Source organism: Chrysochloris asiatica, unplaced genomic scaffold (genome assembly GCF_000296735.1).
Source record: "Chrysochloris asiatica unplaced genomic scaffold, ChrAsi1.0 scaffold00021, whole genome shotgun sequence".
Lineage (NCBI taxonomy): Eukaryota > Metazoa > Chordata > Mammalia > Afrosoricida > Chrysochloridae > Chrysochloris > Chrysochloris asiatica.
Window position 1 is genome coordinate 639,468 of NW_006408539.1, and position 22,422 is coordinate 661,889.

The following is a 22,422-nucleotide window of genomic DNA, read 5'->3' on the forward strand; positions in this document are numbered from 1 at the left end:
AAAAAAAAAAAATCCAGCAAAATAAATCCAGACCTGGGCCTCTCCCCACTCTAGAACTGTGAGCCATTTCCTTGCTATGAACTTCTCTTCATATATACGTATCATATATACGTTCGACTGGTTTCACTTTTCTAGAGAACCCAGTCTAAGACATGGATCAAATACCTAAATGTAAAACGTACAAGCATAAAGACCACCAAAGGAAAAATAGGGGCAAAATTAGGAACTCTAATACATGGCATAAATATACTCTCAAATATAACTAAAAACAACAAACTAAACAACTGAGACCTCTGAAAAATTAAACATCTACTCACATTTAAAGACTTCACCAAAAATAGTAAAAAGAGAAGCCACAGACTAAGGAAAATTTTTGTCAAAGGCATATTAGACAAGGGATAATCTCTAAAATTTATTGTACAAAAAAAACTCCAACACCTCAAGAATGAAAAGACAATCAAATTTAAAAATGGCAGAGGGCATGAACAGACACTTCACCAAAGAAGGCATCTAGGCAGCCAACAAACACCTGAAGAAATGCTTGTGATCATTAACCATTATTGTTGTTGTTAAGTGCTAGTAAGTCAGTTACAACTTAGAGAAACTCTATATAGAATTTCCAAGGAGCAGTTAGTGGGTTTAAACAGTCAACCTTGTGGTTAGCAGGCCAGTGCTTATCCTACAGCACCACACCAGGATCCCTCATGAACCACTGTTGTTGTTAAGTGCCATTGAGTCAGTTCCTACCCATAGTGATCCTATATAGGGTTTCCAAGGAGCAGCTGGTGAGCTTGAACCACCGACCTTGAGGTTCAACCTAACTTTGCAGTAGCACATTAACCCACAGCGCCACACCAAGATCATAAACCATTGTTGTTGTTGTTATTGTTGTTGTTTTTGTTGTTAGGTGCCATCGAGTTGGTACCAACCCATAGCGACCTTATGCACAGCAGTATGAAACACCGCCAACCTCACTACTATTGCCATGCTTGAGTCCACCAATGCTGCCACTTGGCCATCAGGGGTCTTCCTCTTTGTCTCTGACCCTCCACCTTACCAAATATGATATTCTTCTCCAGTGACTGGTCCCTCCTGATGATATGTCCAAAGTATGAGAGATGAAGTTTGGTCACCTTAGCCTCCAAGGAGCACTCTGGCTGCGCTTCTTCCAAAACAGATCTATTGGTTCTTTTGGCAGCCCATGGCACTTTCAATACTCTCCTCCAACACCATAACTCAAAAGCATCAATGCTTCTATGGTCTTCCTTATTCACTGTTCAGTTTTTGCATTCATATGAGGTTTTTGAAAATACCATGGCTTGGGTCAGGCACACCTTAGTTCTCAGGCTGACATCTTTGCTCTTCAACACTTTAAAAAGGTCTTGTGCAGCAGATTTGCCTAATGCAATACGTCGTTTGATTTCTTGATTGCTGCTTCCATGAGTGTTGATAGTTGATCCAAGAAGAATGAAGTCCTTGATAACCTCAATCTTTTCTCCGTTGATAAAAATGTTGTTTATTGGTCCAGTGATGAGGATTTTTGTTTTCTTTACATTGAGATGTAATCCATACCAAAGGTTGTGCTCTTTGGTCTTCATAAACCATTGTTGTTGTTGTTGTTGTTAAGTGCCGTCGAGTCTGTTCTGACCCATAGCAACCCTGTACAGGGTTTCTAAGGCTGTAAATCTTTACGGGAGCAGAACGCCTCATCTTTCTCCTGCGAAGTGGCTGGTAGTTTCGAACTGCTGGCCTTAAGGTTCTCAGCCCGATTCATAACCACTACGCTACCAGAGCCATTAGAGAGATATAAATCAAAACAATAATGTATCATCTCATCCCAGCATTAGTAGCAAAATTTAAAACAACAAAAACAAAATAATAAACACTAGTGAGGGTATAAAAGGACTACTACCCTCATACACTGCTGGTGGGCGTATAAAATGATCAAAAACTATGGCATTTCCTTAAAAAGCTGTAAACAAGAATACCTCATGAACCAGCAACCACACAACAAGGGACACATCCCCCAAAAATAGGAGTTATGATATAAACAGATGGGGAAAATTTATGTTCAGTGTTGCACTATTCACAACAGCAAAGAGTTGGAAACAATCCAAATTAAACGCCCATCAACAGAAGAATGGATGAACAAATTATGGTACATACATATAATGAAATACTTAATTGTTGTTAACTGCCGTCAAGTCAGCTCCAACCCATAGCGACCTTATACAGGGTTTTCAAGGCGTGGCCGGTGAGCTTCAACTGTTGACCTTGTAGTTTAAACCGATTTTGCAGTCCATTGCATTAGTCCACAGTGCCACAATAGGACTCCAATGAAATACTGCTATACATTATTAAAAGAGTACAGATAAGTCTGCAAAACACCGCATAACATGGATGAACCTGAAGGACATGATACTGCGTGAAATTAATCAATCATTGCTACTTGGTGTGGCCCTGTAGAATAAGCACTGGACTGCTAACTACAAGGTTGGTGGTTCAAACCCACTAGCCACTCCTCGGAAACCCTATAAAGGATGGCACTTAACAACAACAATTACATTACTGTAAAAAGTCAAGAGAAGGTTTAGAGACAGAAAGAAACATTCTTTGAAAGTTACCAGGAGTGGGAGGAGATGGGAAGGTAAGTCACTAACTAGAGGCAGAAACATGCACTGACTTGGTGAAGGGAAAGGCAGTATACCAAAAGGGGAAGTGAGCACAAAATGAAGACAAAGGGAGACACTGGAGGAGCACAAGAGTTTAAGGCAACAAAGGAAAATACAGCTACAGACACAGTCCTGCAATATGAGTAATAGCAATCATCTATGAGAAAATACATAGGAGCTCTGGTAGTGTAGTAGTTATGTATCGGGCGGCTAGCCTCAAGGTCAGCAGTTTGAAACTACCAGCCATTCCATGGGAGAAAGATGAGGCTTTCTGCTCCCATAAAGATTTACAGCCTCAGAAATCCTATGCAGGGCCGGTATGAGTCGGAGCTGACTCTGCAGACACCACCACCAGATACAGACAAACATGCAGAGTGAACAAAAGTGGGAAGGTGAATCGTATTATACTCACGAATACATGAGGGGACGTCAAAAAAATTTCATGAAAAAATTCCATTACCCATTCATTCCATTTTTTCCACAAACTTTTTGAAGCCACCTTATATACAGGTTTGACAAAGGCTCATTCTACATATGTATTTATATGTGCTGCAAATAAATGTATGAATATAATTAAGTAGAACATACAGGGAGGGTTCAGGGCAGCTAATTACTAATTACGGCCCTTCTAGCCAAATAATCTCCATTCTGTGATGTACTGTACATCCGAACCTCTCTGCCTGTGATTATGGGCCCATTTTCAAACGATTTGTTAATTAGTAAAGATTAAGGTGGGCTAAGGAGTAAAGCAGACTGCAAGGTTGGTTTGAACTGCATGATCAGCGGCACCAACCACGGCTCGAAAACCTACAGAGGGTCACAATGAGTCGGAGCTGACTCGACAGCACTTAACAACAACTACAACAAGAAGTAGTAAAGGTTATGGTGGATCTAAGTATGAAGAAAGCCCCCACCTTAGTAAAGGGTGTGACTCAAGTTACCACTCTAGTTTCCTTGGGGGCAAGCTCTGACTCCAATTCATAAGACTGCTTTGGAAAAGCTCGCTCTCTTGCCCTGGATCTTGCACTTGTCTCATGACGTCTGACCTCCAGTTCCTGGGACTTTGGGTCCATCACCTGACCTGATTCAAAGTTCCGGCAGCCTCCTGCATCAACAACCTGTCATCTGACCAGCCAGTTTGGGTTCCTCAGCTCCTGACACATGTAGGTAAGAAGACGCCTCTAGGCTGATCTCAGAAGTATGGATTTACAACTTGCCAGCCTCCACAATTTTGTGAGCCATTCTTTTTGACAATTTTTAGTTTTGTGGAATGTGCAGTGTATTGCAGAACCCCGAGACTTGAGGGAAGGGCTAGGCGTGGTAACTACTATCAAGGACTATGGAGGGGCATAACGTGTGAGAGAAGTCGATCAGTTAGGATATCTTTAACCTCCAGCTAATAGGGACCAGCCTGCTGCTGATTTTTATAAGACATGACTCATGTACGGGGAAAGTTATGAAATTTTCTTAATCATAACCAAACATCTTAAGGGAATGAATGACCAGGCCTGAGGCTCAGGGCCATAGTTAGTGTCAGGGCTACACCGTCAATTGGCGTTAACAGTCCACAAAGACAATGTTCTACCTTCTGCTGTGGTGAGCTGTTGTTGTTGTTGTTAAGTGGCATTGAGTAGGTTCCAACTCACAAAATCCCTGTACAGGGTTTCCAAGAAATGACTAGTGGGTTTGAACCACTGACTTTGCAAATAATAGTTCAATGCTTATCCTACAGGGACGCAGCAGGACTCCCAACTTTGATGAGAAGGAACTGGGATCTTAAATGATTTTGAGCAGCCAATACAACCATGAGATTGTCAGAGACCCTGTAACTGTGCTCCTTAGATACCCTTCAGTCCTGGAACTCAATTCACCTACATAGTTCAACTTTCAGCCAAATAACAGTTCTGTAAGGTAAACAGTAACACCACGGAGCTGAGCACACCTCAGAGAATCAACCATTCAAGACCAAAAGGACAGCATCTGGTCAGAAGGCAGGAAGAGTGACGAAAGGAGGATGGATGGAAATGCTAAACACTGAGGGAAGGTGGGAAAAGTGCTCTCACATTGAGAGGAATTGCCATCAATGGCATGAAACAAAATGTGGGTGACTTGTTAAACGGAAAACCAACTGGCTCTGTAAAAACTTTCATCTACATCACAATAAAAAGTTTTAAAAACAAAAATCCAACATCCTTACTCCTATAATCCTACAACTGCCATTAATACAAAATTATCATAAACTGAGTCAGTCTCTCAAAAGGACAATATAATTGATAGTCCTCAAAAATCAGAAGAGAATATCACCTGTTTTGATCACAGAGGTGTCTTTTGAGGAGCTCCCCTAACATTCTGAAATGCCTTTCTAAATGCATCACTGAGAATGGAATGGACAGTCACCGATCTGCCTCGGCCACCATCCTCACTACCACCACTAAGTAGACTTGCAGGTTAAATTTTAAATGACTGGAGATGAAAGATGCCTTATATCCTCACTACCACCACTAAGTAGACTTGCAGGTTAAATTTTAAATGACTGGAGATGAAAGATGCCTTAGCTGTCAACATATAGAAGAGATTAGTAGCTTTCCAAATTGAGAATTTCAGCCAGGGGAGCTCCAGCATAAACTACTTAATACCTTGTCATCATAGTGCCTGACCCCATCACATAACAAATCACAGAGGATAAATCATAGGCCATCTCCTTTATAGAGCACCTTTACCAGGGCAGGGCAATGGTCTCATAGATTACAGCAAACTGATCTATCCAATGTCTGACTGACTGTAACTACCAATACCAATGACACTCTTCACTAAACAAACATTTGAAATACTGATTATAATTTGGTTTGGGTAAGCATTGAGTCTTTTGTTTTGATTGTTGTTTAAATCTTTCATTGGTTAAATTTTTAAACAGAGTATCAAAAAGTAAATATGATCATCTTTCAGATAAATTAGAAACTATGAACTGGTACCATGACAATTGTATCCAAAGCAAGTTCATTTAAAAAGTAAGGCAAAATCTCTTGTGGGCAATATCTATTTACAACAATGAAACGTTCCCTTCCGACTTGTCATTGGCCAAATTTTACACCCCATAAAATGAAAAGCCAGTTTGAAAAAGAACAAAAACATGGCTGGTGTATTCAATTTATTCCGTTTTTCAAAACACTTTTTACATGAATTCCGTTTCTAATTGTTTTATATAAGTTTGTCAAAGGTTGCTGACCACTAATGTTCATCAAATGAAATTTGTTTTCCTTTATTTTTATTTTAACTAAGAAACAGCAAAGGTTCATGGCAAATAGCAAACCTTATTTATATGAGAGTACAGATGTTGTATCATTTTGGAAATGGTTTTATACAAAATACCACATTTATTCCTCACAATATCCCTGTACAAAAGGCCTTTCTTAGTTTTATAAATTAGGATAATGAAACTCAAAGATTTGAAGAAAACCACAATGATCTGGGATTCCATGCCAAATGCACTGACTCTGAATACTGGCTCTGAAAACCCAGCCTTATCCACAAGGACTTTCTGGAATGGAAGAGGAGAGAAAGCAGCTAAGAGGTTCTGGAGTACAATCCAAGAGCGGAGACAAGGAAGCAGTTTGAACTCACAAGATGCGCACACGGTGCCTCTGCCACCAGGGCGCTCCCAGCTCCTTTCCTGAGCACCAGGGGGCTTCAAAAAGCTCATGGAAAAATTCCATTCTCTTATCATTTCATTTTCCCATAAGCTTTTGGAAGTCACCTAGTATTTTTGTGGATAAATCCTAAAAGCCAGACAATCCTCCTTAACTGCTACCAAGTTACTTCCCCCACAGCAAATCCAGGTTTCCTAGAAATGAAACATTCTATATACAAATGTAGCAAGACTCTAGTTACATATCTAACATTCCAGATTTTTGACAGTATGCTAATCACCTATTGTCAATGCCGACTCGAAGTGACCCCATAGGATACAGTAGAAGTGCCCCATAGAGTTTCCAAGGCTGCAATCGTTACAGAAGCAGACTGCCACATCTTTCTTCTGTGGTGCAGGTGGTGGGTTCAAACCCAGACTTTTCAGTTAGCAGTTGAGCGTTTTACCACTGCGACACCAGGACTCCTTATATAAATGACACCACATAACACATTAGGTTTCCTTTTGATAGTGACACATAACTAAAAGAAAACAAAAAACAATGCACAAAAGTATGCTTACTATTAAAAAAAAAAACTGCCAAGTATTGCCATTGTTTGGGGGGAAACAGTTAATAAGTTCCTACTGTTCATTCCCCAAAACAGTTCAGCTTTTAAAAACTTACATCAAAAAAGAAAAAATTACATCAGTTTAATGACAGGAAAAAGAGATCACTAACAGATTTATTAAGGAGCTCTGGTAGCATAGTGGTTACAAATCGGGCTGCAAACCTCAGGGTCAGAAGTTCAAAACTAACAGCTGTTCTGCAGGAGAAAGATGAGGCTTTCTGTTCCCGTAAAGATGTATAGCCTCGGAAACCCTATAACAGGGTCGCTAAGAGTCAGAACTGACTCCACGGCAAATAACAACAACAGATTTATTAAGCCTTTCCTTGAGACACAAAAAGCCGTTCCCCGGTGTTGCCACTGGAGGTCAAGAATAAGCAAGCTGGGGGCAGCTTCCTCATCTGTAATAATGTGAGGGCATCAGATAGAGGTAACTCAAAGAATCCATGCAGGTCTGGCATCCTAAGCAAGCTACTCAGCACCCAAGCAAAGGCAGTGATCACAAACGTAACTTAATTCCAAACATCAAAAGAAGTCTGGTCCTCAAATCAATTCCTAGTTAGCAGAGCAAGTCTACCACCATTTCTTTGTTGTTGTTAAGTGCCATCAAGTGGGTTCCGACCCATAGCGATCCTGTATAAGGTTTTCGAGGAGCAGCTGTTAAGCTTGAACCGTCAATCTTGCAGTTCAAACTGGCTTTGCAGTCCAGCACATTAACCTACAACACCACACCTTAATCCAAAGATGTGTACCCAAAACATGTTCTCTACAAAAGTTATCACACAATATTGCTTTTCATATCCTCCTTGAGTGTAGTGAGCACACCATAGACATAATTCAGCTGTGGGAGTCAATTTGTTGTTGTTTTTGGTAAGTGCCGTCGAGTCGATTCTGACCCATAGTGACCCTATATAGGGTTTCCAAGGAGCAGCTGGTGAGCCTGAACCACCGACCTTGCAGTTCAAACAGCTTTGCAGTCTGGCGCATTAACCCACAGCACCACACCAGTGTAAGTCAATTAGTTCCATTGAAAATCCCTTCAAACAACTGAGCTCTACATTATAATGTTAGGAAGAAATATCCTGCTGGTATAGTAAGAGTGCCTGTTCAGACCTACAACTGGGCGCGTTAGCTTTTATTTCTCTTTCACAAGAAAGTGTAAGCTCACCTCACATGGTCCTCCATAATTACAAAGGGAAAAACAGGAATCTGCCTCCACTTCCAATGTCTTTAGGTCTGAACACTAAGAACAGAAATGAGGCCTCAGGACTTCCTCCAGATAGGAAATGGACTCCCAGCTTGACAAAACCCAAGTTTGGGCCATTTCAGAGTTTATTACAAAGCCCGTCAAAATGTGTTAACTTGTCACTGAACAAATGAGACACTGGGCATTGTAGGAAAACTAAGCCTGATCATTCATATAAAAGCTTAGCCAAAAAAGCCCACAAATGGGAAGATGGCCTCTAATAACACAAGTAGTAAAACAGCCTAATTTTATTTTTACTGTACAGCCTGGACTCACATAATATGCATATTTATTTGTAAACAATTTTCTTCAAAAAGTGTTTTAAAGATAAGTGATGCATTTATCATTTGCATATTATTTAACATGCCACAAGATGGAAAAATTAATATTTAAAATTACTTTCAGTATTTCACATTTAACCAGCTACACCACACCTGGTGTGGTGCTATGGGTTAGTGTGCTGGATTGCAAAGTCGCTTTGAACTGTAAGGTCGGTGGTTCAAGTTCATCAGCTGCTCCTCAAAAATTCTCTACAGGTCACTATGGGTCAGAACCAACTCAAGGGCACTTAACAACAACATAGATCCAATCAAACTGTGAATGGTAGCATCCCAGTGTACAGAACTCATTATTTCTAGCAGACAAAATCAACTATATAAGCGAACCCCAAAACTAAAGCATTAGGCATGACTACAATGGCTGCCTAAGATCTAGAATCAAAGGGAAGCTTTGACTAAAATCTCTGCTTCTACTGCTCTGACAAGACAATTCTCCTTCTCGTAAAATTTAATTGTTTGTAACCCAAAAGTAGCATGGGACAAGATTTTACCCAGGGCTAGGAATTACTTGTTAAAAGATGTTTGTTTGTAGAGAGTTGTTGTATGCCTTGATCCAAGACGAATGCCTTATTCAACAACCCCTTTGTCACTTTGCCATGTACCCCCTTATTCCTGTGAGCATGCAGCCCTCTGTTTACTCCACACTATAAAAATCTGCTTCTCTTCTGGTAATTTGGAACAACATATGTACCTGCCAGGATGCTAGTTTGTCTCCTGAGTCATGGTCTCACTCATAACAGAAGGTAAACCTTGTGCTTCACTACAATGCTATGACTCTCAAAGAACTGAACAAATTAGTAAGACTCACTTGCTACTCCTGAGGCAAGTCCATAGAGCAGTCCGCCCCCATCGGATTGCTGCGGGAAAACATGGGCTCCTGGAGGAGGCGGTCTTTCTTGTCTGATGAAGTTATACAGTAACGTTTTCACAAGTTTGCTGGTGTACGAAAGACTATTTAAAAAGAAGAAGAAGAAAATTAAAACTCCCATTATGACAGTCACCTGAATCTGTATAATGACACAGAAATAATAATGGCATTAATATAAATGGGTTAACACAAGGGGTTTCAAAAAATGTTCATGGAAAAAAAAAAACATAATTAAAAGATAATGGATCATTCATATTCAGTCCAGCATTGTCACTTAATAGTGAAGGCCATGAGGTCAGATCTAATGTTTAATTTTTGCTTTGTTTCTTGTTGCTGTTAAGTGCCGACAAGTTAGTTCCGACTCATAGTGACCCCATATATAAGGTTCCCAAGGAGCAGCTGGTGGTTTTGAACTGATGACCCTGTATTTAGAAGTCCACTGCTTATCCTACAGCACCACACCAAGACTCCATGCTTTGCCTCTTACTACACCAAAAAAAAAAAAAAAACACTAGTTAAATTCCTTAAACTCTTTGAAGCTTCAGTTACACCTCATTTGTAATCAAATATGAAAGTATGAGATATTACAAATCCAGTGCATAAAACACTACCTGGCAACAGGAAAGGTGTAGTAACGTAAAACCAGTAAGGAAAAGCAAGAATTCAAACAATAATAAAAGACTGCTCTTTTTAAGTATGAAACTTAGGTACACAAAATACATATATATATAGAGAGAGAGAGAGGTTTTTGTTGTTGTTGTTGTTTTTAATGTTCATACTTTCTGCTTTTAAGTTGAAATAGGAGGGAAGAGAGAGAAAATAAAAAGGGTTATGTGACCACAAATTGGTGATAAACCAATTCCTAGAATCTAGGAGAAATTTTAGCAGATTCTTGAATATTCTTCTGAGCCTTATAAAATATAGCTTCCAAGATGAACCAGAACTCAGTAGAGAGCTTATTATGGCTGAAATCTCTGGCACCATACATTATAAAAACCTTCCCATTTAGAAAATAAGACCCCCGACATTCTCTGTATCTATAAAAGAGGCAACCTCAACACTTCAGGCATCACAGAGAGTGAAGTTCAGAGAAACTTGTGAAGCAAAAGAGCACACAGCCCCACTATGCCAAGCACTAGCTCAAACCCAGGCAATTCAGTGGCACGGCCCTGTTTTCTGATGGGAGGTTCTCTGAACACAAGAGAACGAGAGCAGAAGCCTTGAACCTCCTGGCTCCAAATCTCTCTTATCAGAGATTTTCAAATATGTTCCAAACAGCCCTAAGGAGTGCTCTGAATGTGCCACAGGTGCAATCAAGATAGAAAGAAATTACCAAAGAGGTAAGCAAGGGAGTGAGAAGGACATGGAGAAAACAAAGCTCCAACTCCCTGCACACTTTAATCAAAGATACTTTATTTGTAAGTGTTTCACAGTGCATAGTTCTATGGAAATTAAGTGGCCAGCAGGGGGAGTGTGCAGGTGCACAGGTATGTGTATGTGTCTCTAGATGGAGATGGTCATGTATGAGTCAGTTCCGACTCATAACGACCCTGTATAGAATTTCTGAAGCTGTAAATCTTTAAGGGGAACAGAAAACCGTCTTTCTCTCATGGAGCAGCTCATGAATTTGAACTGCAGACCTCGCAATTAGAAGCCCAGCTCATTACCCACTATGCTACGAGGGCTCTTTGCATGTTTACTTAGTATTTATCTATTACTGTTCCCATTCCCATCATCAAGGAGACTAAAAGTCTCTGTACAGCATCCTAGCCCCCGATCCTAACACAATGCCTGGCACCTGACCTGGTCAGCACACAATAAATATCTGTTGACTAAATGAAGGTAGAAAGCATCAGTTAAGAGACTGTTGTTAGGTGCCATCGAGTCAGTACCGACTCATAGCGACCTTATGCACAACAGAACGAAACACTGCCCGGTCCTGAGCCAACCTCACAATTGTTGTCACGCCTGAGCCCACTGATGCTGCCACTTTGCCAATCCATCTCTCTGGGGGTCTTCCTCTTTTTTTCTGGCCCTACACCTTACCAAACATGATACCCTTCTCCAGTGACTAGTCATTCCTGACAATATGTCCAAGTATGACAGACAAAGTATGGCCATCCTAGCCTCCAAGGAGCACTCTGGCTACACTTCTTCCAACACAGATCTCTTGGTTCTTTTGGCAGACCATGGCACCTTCAATATTCTCCTCCAACACCATAACTCAAATGCATCAATTCTATGGTCTTCCTTATTCACTGTCCAGCTTTCACATGGATATGAGGTTATTGAAAATACCACGGCTTGGGTCAGGCGCACCTTAGTCCTCAAGCTGACATCTTTACTCTTCAACACTTTCAAAAGGTCTTGTGCAGGAGATTTGCCTAATGCAATACATCATTTGATTTCTTGGCTGCTGCTTCCCTGAGTGTTGATAGTTGATCCAAGAAGAATGAAGTCCTTGATAACTTCAATCTTTTCTCCGTTGATAAGAATGTTGAATATTGGTCCAGTGGTGAGGATTTTTGTTTTCTTTACATTGAGATGCAATCCATACGGAAGGCTGTGGTCTTTGATCTTCATCATTATTTTAAGTCCTCTTTACTTTCAGCAAGAGCTTTGTTATGTGTTAAATAAATAAAGCACATGGTGATGGGACACCTATTATAGTAACTCCAGTGGGGAGGAGGGGAAGATACAAAAATAATTTTGAATGGGCAAATATGGCTTGATAACTGCTTACATGGCAAGAACGAAGGAAAAAGAAGGGGAAAAAATGACTTCAAACTTTCAATTTGTTGAAGCTGTTGTTGTTAAGTGCCATCAAGCCCTCGACTCATAATGAGCCAGTAACTGGCTTCCAAAGCTGTAAATCTCCAGGAGAAGAAAGCCTCATCTTTCTCCTGCACACCAACTCACTAGAGAAGGTGATAAACTGTGGGGTTAGAGGGGGAGTGAGGGGCAGAGTTTTAATAGGAATGCGAACCTTGTCCCATACATGTAGGGTCTGAAGTAAAGATGGAACCACCAGAAACATTTGGTTGGATATAAGAGACAACACTCAGGAAAAAGGACAAGACAAGAAATACACGGGGTGGGGGTGGGAGTAGGGGTGGGGGTGGGACAACCAGATAAGTTTAAAAAAGAAACATACCATCGACCTTGCAACAAGTACTTGTGACTGATGCTCTGCCGTAAAACTTCTTTGTGGAAGAGTTGGCAGGAAAGAAAAACAACCATTGTTGATATAGCTTCTACTGATATTTCATATGTAATATCTCTGGAGAAATGAGGGGAAAAAAACAGGACAAGGATCACTTTGGATGATTCAGATACCGCCCTTTTAAAAATAAACTATGCATTTAAAACTTCAAATCCAAATATTCAATATTTTTCTAGGTTATTAAAAAATACTAATATGTATAACATAAAAATTAAATAAAGAGAAAGCATTAAACTCTTTCATGCCATAGACATTCAAACTGGTTCATTCCAGTTTTGACCTTTCCACCTTCCCCAGCCCCTGACTGAGAAGAGGTATTTCCACCCTCATGGTATGGCGTTGTGGTTTAAGGCACTGGACTGCAAAGTCAGTTTGAACCACGAGGTCGGAAGTTCAAGCTCCCCAGCCACTCCTCGGAAACCCTATACAGGGTTGCTATGGTTGGAACTGACTCAACAGAATACTGAATCAGAAGGAGCTCTGGTTGCATTGTGGCCAGGAGTCAGGCTGCTAACTTCAAGGTCAGCAGTTTGAAACTACCAGCAGTTCTACAGGAGAAAGGTGAGGGTTTCTGCTTCCATAAAGATTTACAGCCTCGGAAACCCTGTGCAGGGGTCACTAGGAGTCGGAACTGACTCCACAGCATACAACCAACACCACCAGACTCAATCAAAATCAAGATCTTAGAGCTTCCCAAGTACAAGCTTAAGAATCACATGGGATCTTGTTAAAATGTAGACTGTGAATCAGTGTATCTGGGGTGAAAATGCAAATTCTCAGCAAGAGGTCAAACTGTTTGAAGCTCTGATGCTACAGTGTCCATTTTCTTCCTGGATGACCAGTTTTTTAATACAGAATGGAAACTGTTGCCAGAACAGTTCTGCTCTGAACATCAACCATAGAGCCCTGATGTTGCCATCTGCTTAGTTAATAGTGCAGAAACAAATTGCAAAACTGAAGGCACCTTACAGGGAACACAGTGGTGCCTTCTAGGGTTGATAATCACTTTACAATGGGAATAGTGGGACACTTCAATCTTCCGTCCTCACTGTCCACTTCCTCAAATTTAACTTCACATGCTCAGAAAATTTTAATCCAGGAGCAAATCACTGTTGTTTTATTAAGCATAATTCTATTACGTGTTGTTAAGTGCCGTCGAGTAGATTCCAAGTCATAGCAACCCTATATAGGGTTTCCAGGAAGCGGCAGGTGAGCTGGAATCACAGATCATGCAGAGGACCACCCTTATCCTCCCCCAAGATCATTAACCCCCTTGAGAAATAAATCATAAATCAAATAAAAAGAAAATGAGCTAAGGAAAAAATGCATCAAGAAATCCACAGTTCCTGCAAATGTTGAAACAGGATTAAGACGGAGAACAGCAAAATGTTAAGACAAGGAAAATGGAAATTGTAACAACATAGCAAAAGAGTTACTCGCTCCAAGAGAATATTAAAATCTGTTAACTGAAATATTAATTATTAATGGAAAGCTCAAAGCAAAACAGCTAACATCTATTCAGATGAAGGCTCATTAAGCAAATTAAAATGATTTGATTCTACATTGAGGGCTAGGTAAATTCAACCAGCTATTTCAAGTATGTATTGCATATTTCGGACATAATTGTAAGGCGGGACCAGTCACTGGAGAAGGATATCATGTTTGGTAAAGTGGAGGGAAAGAGAAAGAGAGGAAGACTCCCAAATGAGATGGATTGGCCAAGTGGCTGCATCGATGGACTCAAGTGTGGTAACAGTAGTGAGGTTGACCTAGGATCTGGCAGTGTTTCGTTCTGCTATGCATAAGTTCGCTATGGGTCGGTACCAACTCGATGGCACCCAACAACAACAACAATTGCTACTAGAAATCGATTTTAAAACAAAGCACACAAAATACCAGAAGCCCATGCAGCTGACTTTCATATTTAAAGAATAACTCTCTGTTCTCCTCAGAAATCTGACTTTCAAACTACTGTAGAACAATTGTTTTCCCCTCTAAAATTTCCAAAATTACTGTTGTATATATTAACCACACAAAACTCAATTCTTATATTTGTTTCTCTTGAATTGAATGTAGGTGAGTTCCTGTCAACCAAGAAATTCTAGGCAAAATTTCATGACAAAAAGGACAGAGCTAAAGATTCTAAATGAATTCATCGCTAGATAACAAAGTACAAATCCAAATAAGATCAGTATTTTTTTGTATCATTAGGAAGCAGAAGATAATAACTGTTTAGCATGTTTTACATAAAGCTGATGATCAATACTATGGCAGCTGAAATTTCCTAGAGAATCATCCAGGAAGTAGGTGGAAGGATCGTTGCAGACAGGGATATAGATGAAACAACAGTGACTGTGAACTGATAATTAGAGAAGTTAAGTGACAATTATATTGTTGTTGTTTTAACTGCTGTTGACTCAACTCCGACTCATAGCAACCTTGTATAGGGTTTCCAAAGAGTGGCTGGTGAGGTTGAACCACCAACAATGAACACATGTTGTTGGTGTTGTTACTAAGTGCCATTCTGACTCATAATGACCCTGTATAGGGTTTCCAAGGAAGGGCTACAGAGTTTGAACCACAGAACTTGAAGTTCAAACTGACCTTGCAGTCCAGAGCATTATCCCACAGTGCCACACCAGGACTCCGAGAAGCAACTGGAAAAGCTGAACTGTCAACAATAAGCATATAGGGGTGGTTTTTTATTATCCCTACATCTGTATGTTTGACATTTTCTATAATTTAAAGAAGTTTTAAAATATTAAATTAAAAAATTGGTCAAGAAGTGACCTAGGGAAGAACAAACAAGATGGCGGATCAGGTGGAAGTGCAGTGAGGATCTCCGTCAGCAACAACACAGAATACCAGACCAAGCAGACTCAGGCAGGGGATGGTGCCAGAACTCTAAACTACACATAAAGAAATATTTAGAAAGTTGGAAGGCTTACAGCTAGGGGAATTTTTAGCAGAAGCAAGAAATCCATTGCTTTCTAATTCAAGACAGTCAGCTGCTCCTGGAGCCACCATCTTGGGAGAGACCGAGCAAGGGAAGAATCAGTGCAGCCACAGATGCCTGACAGAACTGTGCAGATAAAGGTGTGGACATTCCTTTTTTTATATATATATATCTGTTCCTTGGTCTCTCACTGTTTGGGCACCTCCATTCTGATGACTAGAGGGGGTGCCTGAGCAAGCAGACACCCCACCCCGAACCCCGGAGGGTTCTACTACACATGTGCACAGATCTCCTTAAAATTTAAAGTGAGAATTTCCACTTAAAACCAAACAACCACAGCTGGCCCTGAACTGTGTATAACTAGAAAAAAAGGCCTGAATGAAGATTGTGTAGAGAGAGACAGGCAGACTGAAAAGGAAACAGGCCAAAAATTAAATCCTGAGTTATGTCACAAGGACCAACAGTGGCATGTTGAAATTTCTCAAGAAGAAGGGTGAAAGGGAAGACCACTTCCTGATCACATCAACCTGGAGGCAATCAGAAAGCATAAAAAATACCCAAAAACACACCCATCTAAGTATTAAGGCCACAGATAACTCCTAAATATGCCCAAAAAGCAGAAACAGATAACCATAACAACACATGTCCAGAAACGAGATAAAGTGACTGAGGCAAATGAGCTAGAAGTAGACCTACACTCCATACTGGAACATGAGCAGGATTTGAAAATGCCTGAGAAGGAATTCAGAAAAATGATTAAAAATTTATCAAAACACTATACAATGGAGTTGAGAAAAATAAGGAAGAAGTCAGGGAAGTGCTACAGGAACAATCAAATAAAGTAACATTGGAAAGAATTCAAAACATACAGAAAAAGGTCCAAACTATTAGTAACAGAATATCAGAAATAGACAATACACTGAAAGGGCAAAGGAGTAGAATTGAAGAGACAGAAGCCAGAACTGTTGTTGTTGTGAAGTGCCATCGAGTCGGTTCCAACCCATAGCGACCCTGTACAGGGTTTCCAAGGGTGTAAATCTTTACGGGAGTAGAAAGCCTCATCTTTCTCCCGCGGAGCGACTGGCAGTTTCGAACCGCTGACCTTAAGGTTCGCAGCCCGATTCGTAACCACTACGCTACCAGAGCTCCTTTGAAGCCAGAACTAGTGAGAACTAAAAGATAAATCTCTCAACACTCCTAAGATAGAAGAGCAAACACAAAAAAGGATTTTAAAAATCTGAAGAAGGCCTAAGATTCATGTTGGACATCATGAAGACGAATAATAACAATTATCAGCATTCCGAAACAGGAAGAATCATACAATCCACCGAGGAGATAGTTGAAGAGCTTCTGGAAGAAAAATTTCTTAACATCCTGAAAAGCAAAAAGATAAGCATTCAAGAAGCTCAACGAACAGCAGGAAGGAGAGACCCTAAAAGACAACCACCAAGACATATAATAATCAAGCTTTCCAAAATCAAAGATAAGGAAAGAATCCTAAAAGCAGTTATGGAAAAGAGAAATGTAACATACAAAGGCAAGCAAATCAGAGTAAGCTTGGATGTCTCAACAGAAACCATGTAGGCAAGAAGGCAATGGGGAGACATATATAAAACGCTGAAAGAAAAAACCAAGAATCCTCTACCCAGCAAAGCTGTCAATCAAATAAGATGGTGTAATCAAAACATTCTAGGATAAACAGAAGCTAAGGAATTTTGCCAAAGCCAACCCTGCAATGAAAAACATCCTTAAGGAAGTTCTGAGAATCAACAAGAACAGACAACAACTAGAGAATGAAGTACGCGACAGCATCACCCTGAACTCAATCGACAAATGGAAGAGTCAAGAACAGAATAAAATTATACGAACAGAGGATCTGGGAGGTCAGTATGTGATCAAAATAATTACAGTGTGAAAGAAGGTAAACACAGAGGAACAGAGAGATCCAGGTAGTGGGAAGGTCAGGTAGATTGCAGGATAAAATACACTGTCTTAAATGGAGGACAGAATTAATGGAATAGAAGGTAACCACAACAGTGGGGTTGGAGTGGGAGATTTAGTTCGGGTGTTGGGGAGGGAAATACAAGAAGGTGGAGGAGGCAGAAGAACAAGATAGATAGGGGAACAATGAGACAGATTTGCATGGCCTAAGTGGGACAGGAGCTCTGGTAGCGTAGTGGTTATGAATTGGGCTGCAAACTGCAAGGTCAGCAGTTTGAAACTACCAGCTATACTGCAGGCGAAAGATGAGACTTTCTGTTCCTGTAAAGGTTTATGGCCTCGGAAACCCAGTACAGTGTCGCTATAAGTCAGAACCGACTCCACGGCACATAACAACAACAACAAGTGGGACACAAGTAAATAGTGATGCATGCTTAACCTTGGAACAACAGGGCTCTGTGATACAGGGATCAAGGCATAGCTTGAAGAGGGGAAATAATACTAAAATGCTTGACTGTCTTATGAATATTGATTTCCCTTGCCTACTATTGTAAAATAGACACTTGAGTGTTATAGAAAGGAATGCTGGGAAACATGATTAGAGAAAACGTGTAAGTCTGTCTTCAGCCTATAACTGACTGGAATACCTAAAAGGGGTTCCAGAACTTGCCCAGTGAATTAGGCCTCGTGCAAAGCCTTCACAGAGTATAGGACCTTAGGTGGAATCCTGAATCTCCTCCAGAACCTTATGAGGTGGGGTATTCCCACTAGAAAGGACAAGCAGACCAGCCTGGAGCAGCTACAGTGACAGAAGATATGTCTTCAAAGAAAGATCATCAGGAAAAACCCAAACCAAAAATGTCAGCATGACTGGCTACTACAAGAATAAGCAAGCTGTTCTCCAGGAAGCCATCAAGGCAAGCTATCAAGTTCCTTCAGGACAAACTCCCTTCTAAGACTGAAACTCAAAGGGAACACACAAACAAGCATGTAAGCTTGCTGGCAACCACGATGGTTTACTGGTGAGTGGAAGAGGGGGAAAGGCAGCAATGAAGAAATGTGCTGAGTTCAACCACGTTCCATTGACTCCCATTGACCTGGAGATAAGAGAGAGAAGAGGAAGAGCTGGTTGGTCCAAAGTAAGGTGAGACCTGAGGACACTTGAGCCCATGGACAAGGACAAAGCCAAAGAGGGCTAGAGCTGAAAGTGAAGCATCCAGCTGATATCAAGTGAGGGGAGATGTATAAGAACACCCAAACTTGCAGAGAGTACCCATTTGACCTAGCCTTGATGGCTCGATAATCAGAACTCTACTAAAGGAACACTACAAAAAAATTTTTTTCTTCTTTTTTTTGATAAAGGAAACAAACAAGGGTAAATTGCTACAATTTGATGAACCTGACCTATAGTCAGAGAGGTAGTTACTCTAAAAACCAACAGAGAGGGAAGGAGTCTTCACATCGAGTATCAATGCTATCCCCTCTGTACATAGGGTAGATTGTTGTTGTTGTTGTTAAGTGCCACCGAGTCTATTCCGACCCATGACGACCCTGTATTGGGTTTCCAAGGAGCAGCTGATGAGTTTGAACCACCGGATCTTGCAGTTCAAATGACTTTGTAGTCTGATGCATTAACCCACAGCACCACACCAGGACACGCAACTTAGACATTGGCTACCTAAAATGAGGGGGCGATTAGGCACAAAGTGACTAGCTTACAAGGTTTCAAGAGAGAGTTTATTTTAAGAGTATGGGGGGAAAGAAAGAGTCCCCACTAAATAGATTAAATCTTGTCTAGATGGGTCTGGTTAAAAGAGATGGGGGTAAGATTCATATGATTCAATAGTGAATAATTGTTATCATGACTAATTGCGACTGTCACAATTGTAAAGGTAGAAGTTTTGTAACAAAAACAAGGGAGTGGTTAACTCTTGCAGTCCAGAAACAGAGGTTTCTAGGACCGTCAAGGGAGAAGAGCACAAACAGAATGTGGGACCTTATCCAAAGAAGCAGTGATGCCAGACATGGAGACAGAGATGAGGGAATGGAGAAGGGGAGCAGCTGAGGACTCTAGATTGTAGAATGTGCCCTTTGGAGATGTAAATTATTATATATGCCTGAGTGTTTTGTTTTGTTTCTAAAAAAAATGTACAGTGCATAGAAAGAACTACTGTTACCTGATGGTCCATGGAGGGAATCGTAATCATTTTAATGAAACAAGGTGCATGATTTGTTGAATGTAAAACTGTCATCTGCCCTGTAAACTTTCACACAATCCACAATAAAAACCTTAAAAAAAAAAAAAGAAGTGACCAAGAACTGGGATTTCTCCTTGAACATATTTCAAAGTCTTGTCATAGATTCCTGGAAAGTAGTAGGTTGTTGTTGTTACGTGTTGTCCAGTCAGTTCAGACTCATGGAGACCCAGTATACCAGTATAGGATTTCTGAGTACAGCTAGTGAGTTTGAACCACCAACCTTGTGCTTCCAACTGACCTTGAGGTCCTGCACTTACCTTACAGTGCTACATATTGTTGTTGTTAAGTGCCATTATGTAGACTCCAACTCATAGCAACCCTGTAAAGCCTTTCCAAGGAGCAGCTAGTGGATTTGAACCGCTGACCTTGCAGTTAGCAGTCCAGTGCTTGTCATACAGCTCCACACCAGGACTTCTAACAAATATTAGTTGGAATGAATGAATAATAAAAAATGCTGTACTTAACAAATACAGTTTGCTAAGATGTCTGCTTTGAGAGGATGGCTGTGCTATGTTAGTGCTACCATTAACAATTCACCACAAACTTTGTGACTGAAACACAGATTATTTTCTGTGTTTATAGATCAGAAGTCTGGTATGCGTCTCATTTAGTTAAACTCAAGGCAGCAGCAAACTGCATTCCCTTCTAAAGGCTCTAGGGGAGAGTGGATTTCTGTTCTTTATTAGAGCTATTGTCAGTTCCTTTTGATTGTAAGGCAACATTTCTCTTTATAGATGGCTTTCTGGACCCAGATTTGTAGGTCTGCCAAAATGATGTGCTATGCAACAATCTTGCAAAGATTTTTTATGCAAATAAGGGATGCAAAACTCTTATGAAAACTGGTTCATTACGCAAACTAGGTAACTGTGGCCTACCTAGGGAACTGGTCAGTTTTGTCATCTTATAGAAATTGAGAGGACCTCACTACTATCAGAAGAACTGGGAGCAGAGCATGTCCTTTGGCCTCGAGGTTCCTGTGCTAAGAACCTCCTAGATGCAGTAGACTAAGAGAGCTGTTAACACTAGAGAAGGTACCATATGGTTCAAGACGGCCTGAGTGGGAAGAACCGGGAGACCAGCACAGGGAAGTTGTGGTGGGTTTCCCAGGCCACAGAACAAGGTTAGCTGCAGTGGGCTCACTGACCCATGGAGCAAGAGAAGAGCTGAGTGCCTTAGGACTGGAAGTTTGTTGGCAGAGTAGAGTGGCCTCCACGTACTTATTAGCATTGCTAAAGAGTTGTAACACTTGTGCAAGCTGGACAGTGGCCAGGCCTGAGTGGGGCCCTGCGGCAGAGGCAGAGAGTAAGGCCTGTCTGTGGACATGACAGGGAAGCAGCTGAGAGCTGGCTTGGTTGGAAGCTTTTCTGATTGAAGATCTTTTTTCTGAGTTGTATCCTGTTACCTCCAACTTGATCCTGACCCTGAATTGTAACCTTTCGTTTTCCTAATAAACCTCATAATCATGAGTATGATCTGTGAGCTCAGTGTGGCCCACTGCAAACAATTATTGAACCCAAAGAGAAGAGAGTGCCATGCAAGGGAAGCCTGGTGTCAGAATTGGTTTTAAAAAAAAAAAAGAAAAAAAGGAAGTTGCAGAGCTCTGAAAAGAGTCTCATTAGAAGGTCCTGGATAGACTGGAAGAAAATGGGGAACAAAACACAAAATCATAAAATAAAAAAGACCAGGTGGACTGGTCAGAAAGAGACTGGAGGAACCCCGAGAGCATGGCCCTTAGTCACCCTTCAGGTCTGAAACTGAACTCACCCGTGTGGCTCAATTTTCAGCTGAGTTCAAAATTGACTAATGGCTGACAAGCAGGAAGTATATGGTAGGGACAAAAACACTAGTGACGTAAGCACACTACAGAATGGCCAAACATTTACCTAAGGCAGCATTGACCTAAGGACAAAATTCAGAAGGACTGGGAGAGGAGGGGGAATGGAAACACAGGGAAGAAGTAGAACACAGGCCACTACACAGAGGGGGTTGCGGTCCTTAAGATGAAGCCAAGTGTATGCTTTGTTCAATGTGAAACTGATGGTCTGCTCTGAAAACCTTCACCCAATTCACAATAAGAAGTTACAACAACAACAAGAAGGCTACTACAAGGAGCCAGGTCCCCATTTTCTTGCTGACTGTAAGCTGCAGGCACTTTCTAACTTATAGAGGTTCCCAGATTCTTTGGCTTGTGACTCCCTTCCTGTATCTTCAAAGTTTCCAAGGCAGGTCAAGTCCTTCTCATGGTCACACTACCCTTCTCTTCCACCGTGAGGGCCCCTTGTAAGTAGACAGGCCCATTGGGATAAGAGGGCCTATCTCGGGGCCCTCAACCTTATTTAACCATATACACAAAATACTTCAGTCACATAGGACGACAAGAGCTGAACCATTGGAGAAGCACAGAACCAAGTCCAAGGAAAAAGACAGAGGCTTATTTTTTAGGGGGATGTCATTATTTTACCTACCACAAGGACCCAAAAAGAATCAGACTTTAGAACTAAATTTGGAAAGCTCCAAAAATCTGCCTATCATCTACCATGCAAATAATCCTAATTGCTATATAAAACCACCAGATATGGAGGTGGGGAAAGGGCTGGAGATAAGAATGATAAGAATGTTGTTTATTGGTCCAGTGGTGAGGATTTTTGTTTTTCTGACATTGAGATGCA

The 22,422-nt window shown here is 40.9% G+C and overlaps 1 protein-coding gene across 2 annotated transcripts in view; it reads right to left on the reverse strand.

Annotated features, from left to right (window-relative positions):
• DYM (dymeclin) overlaps window positions 1–22,422 on the reverse strand; it is a 429,499-nt gene that overhangs the window by 311,991 nt on the left and 95,086 nt on the right. For both annotated transcript variants that reach the window (XM_006837482.1, XM_006837483.1), the window contains 2 exons: window positions 12,530–12,655; window positions 9,316–9,458 (listed from right to left, as the gene is read on the reverse strand). In XM_006837482.1, coding sequence (XP_006837545.1) covers window positions 9,316–9,458; window positions 12,530–12,655 — 269 coding nt within the window. The remainder of the gene's footprint in view (window positions 1–9,315; window positions 9,459–12,529; window positions 12,656–22,422) is intronic.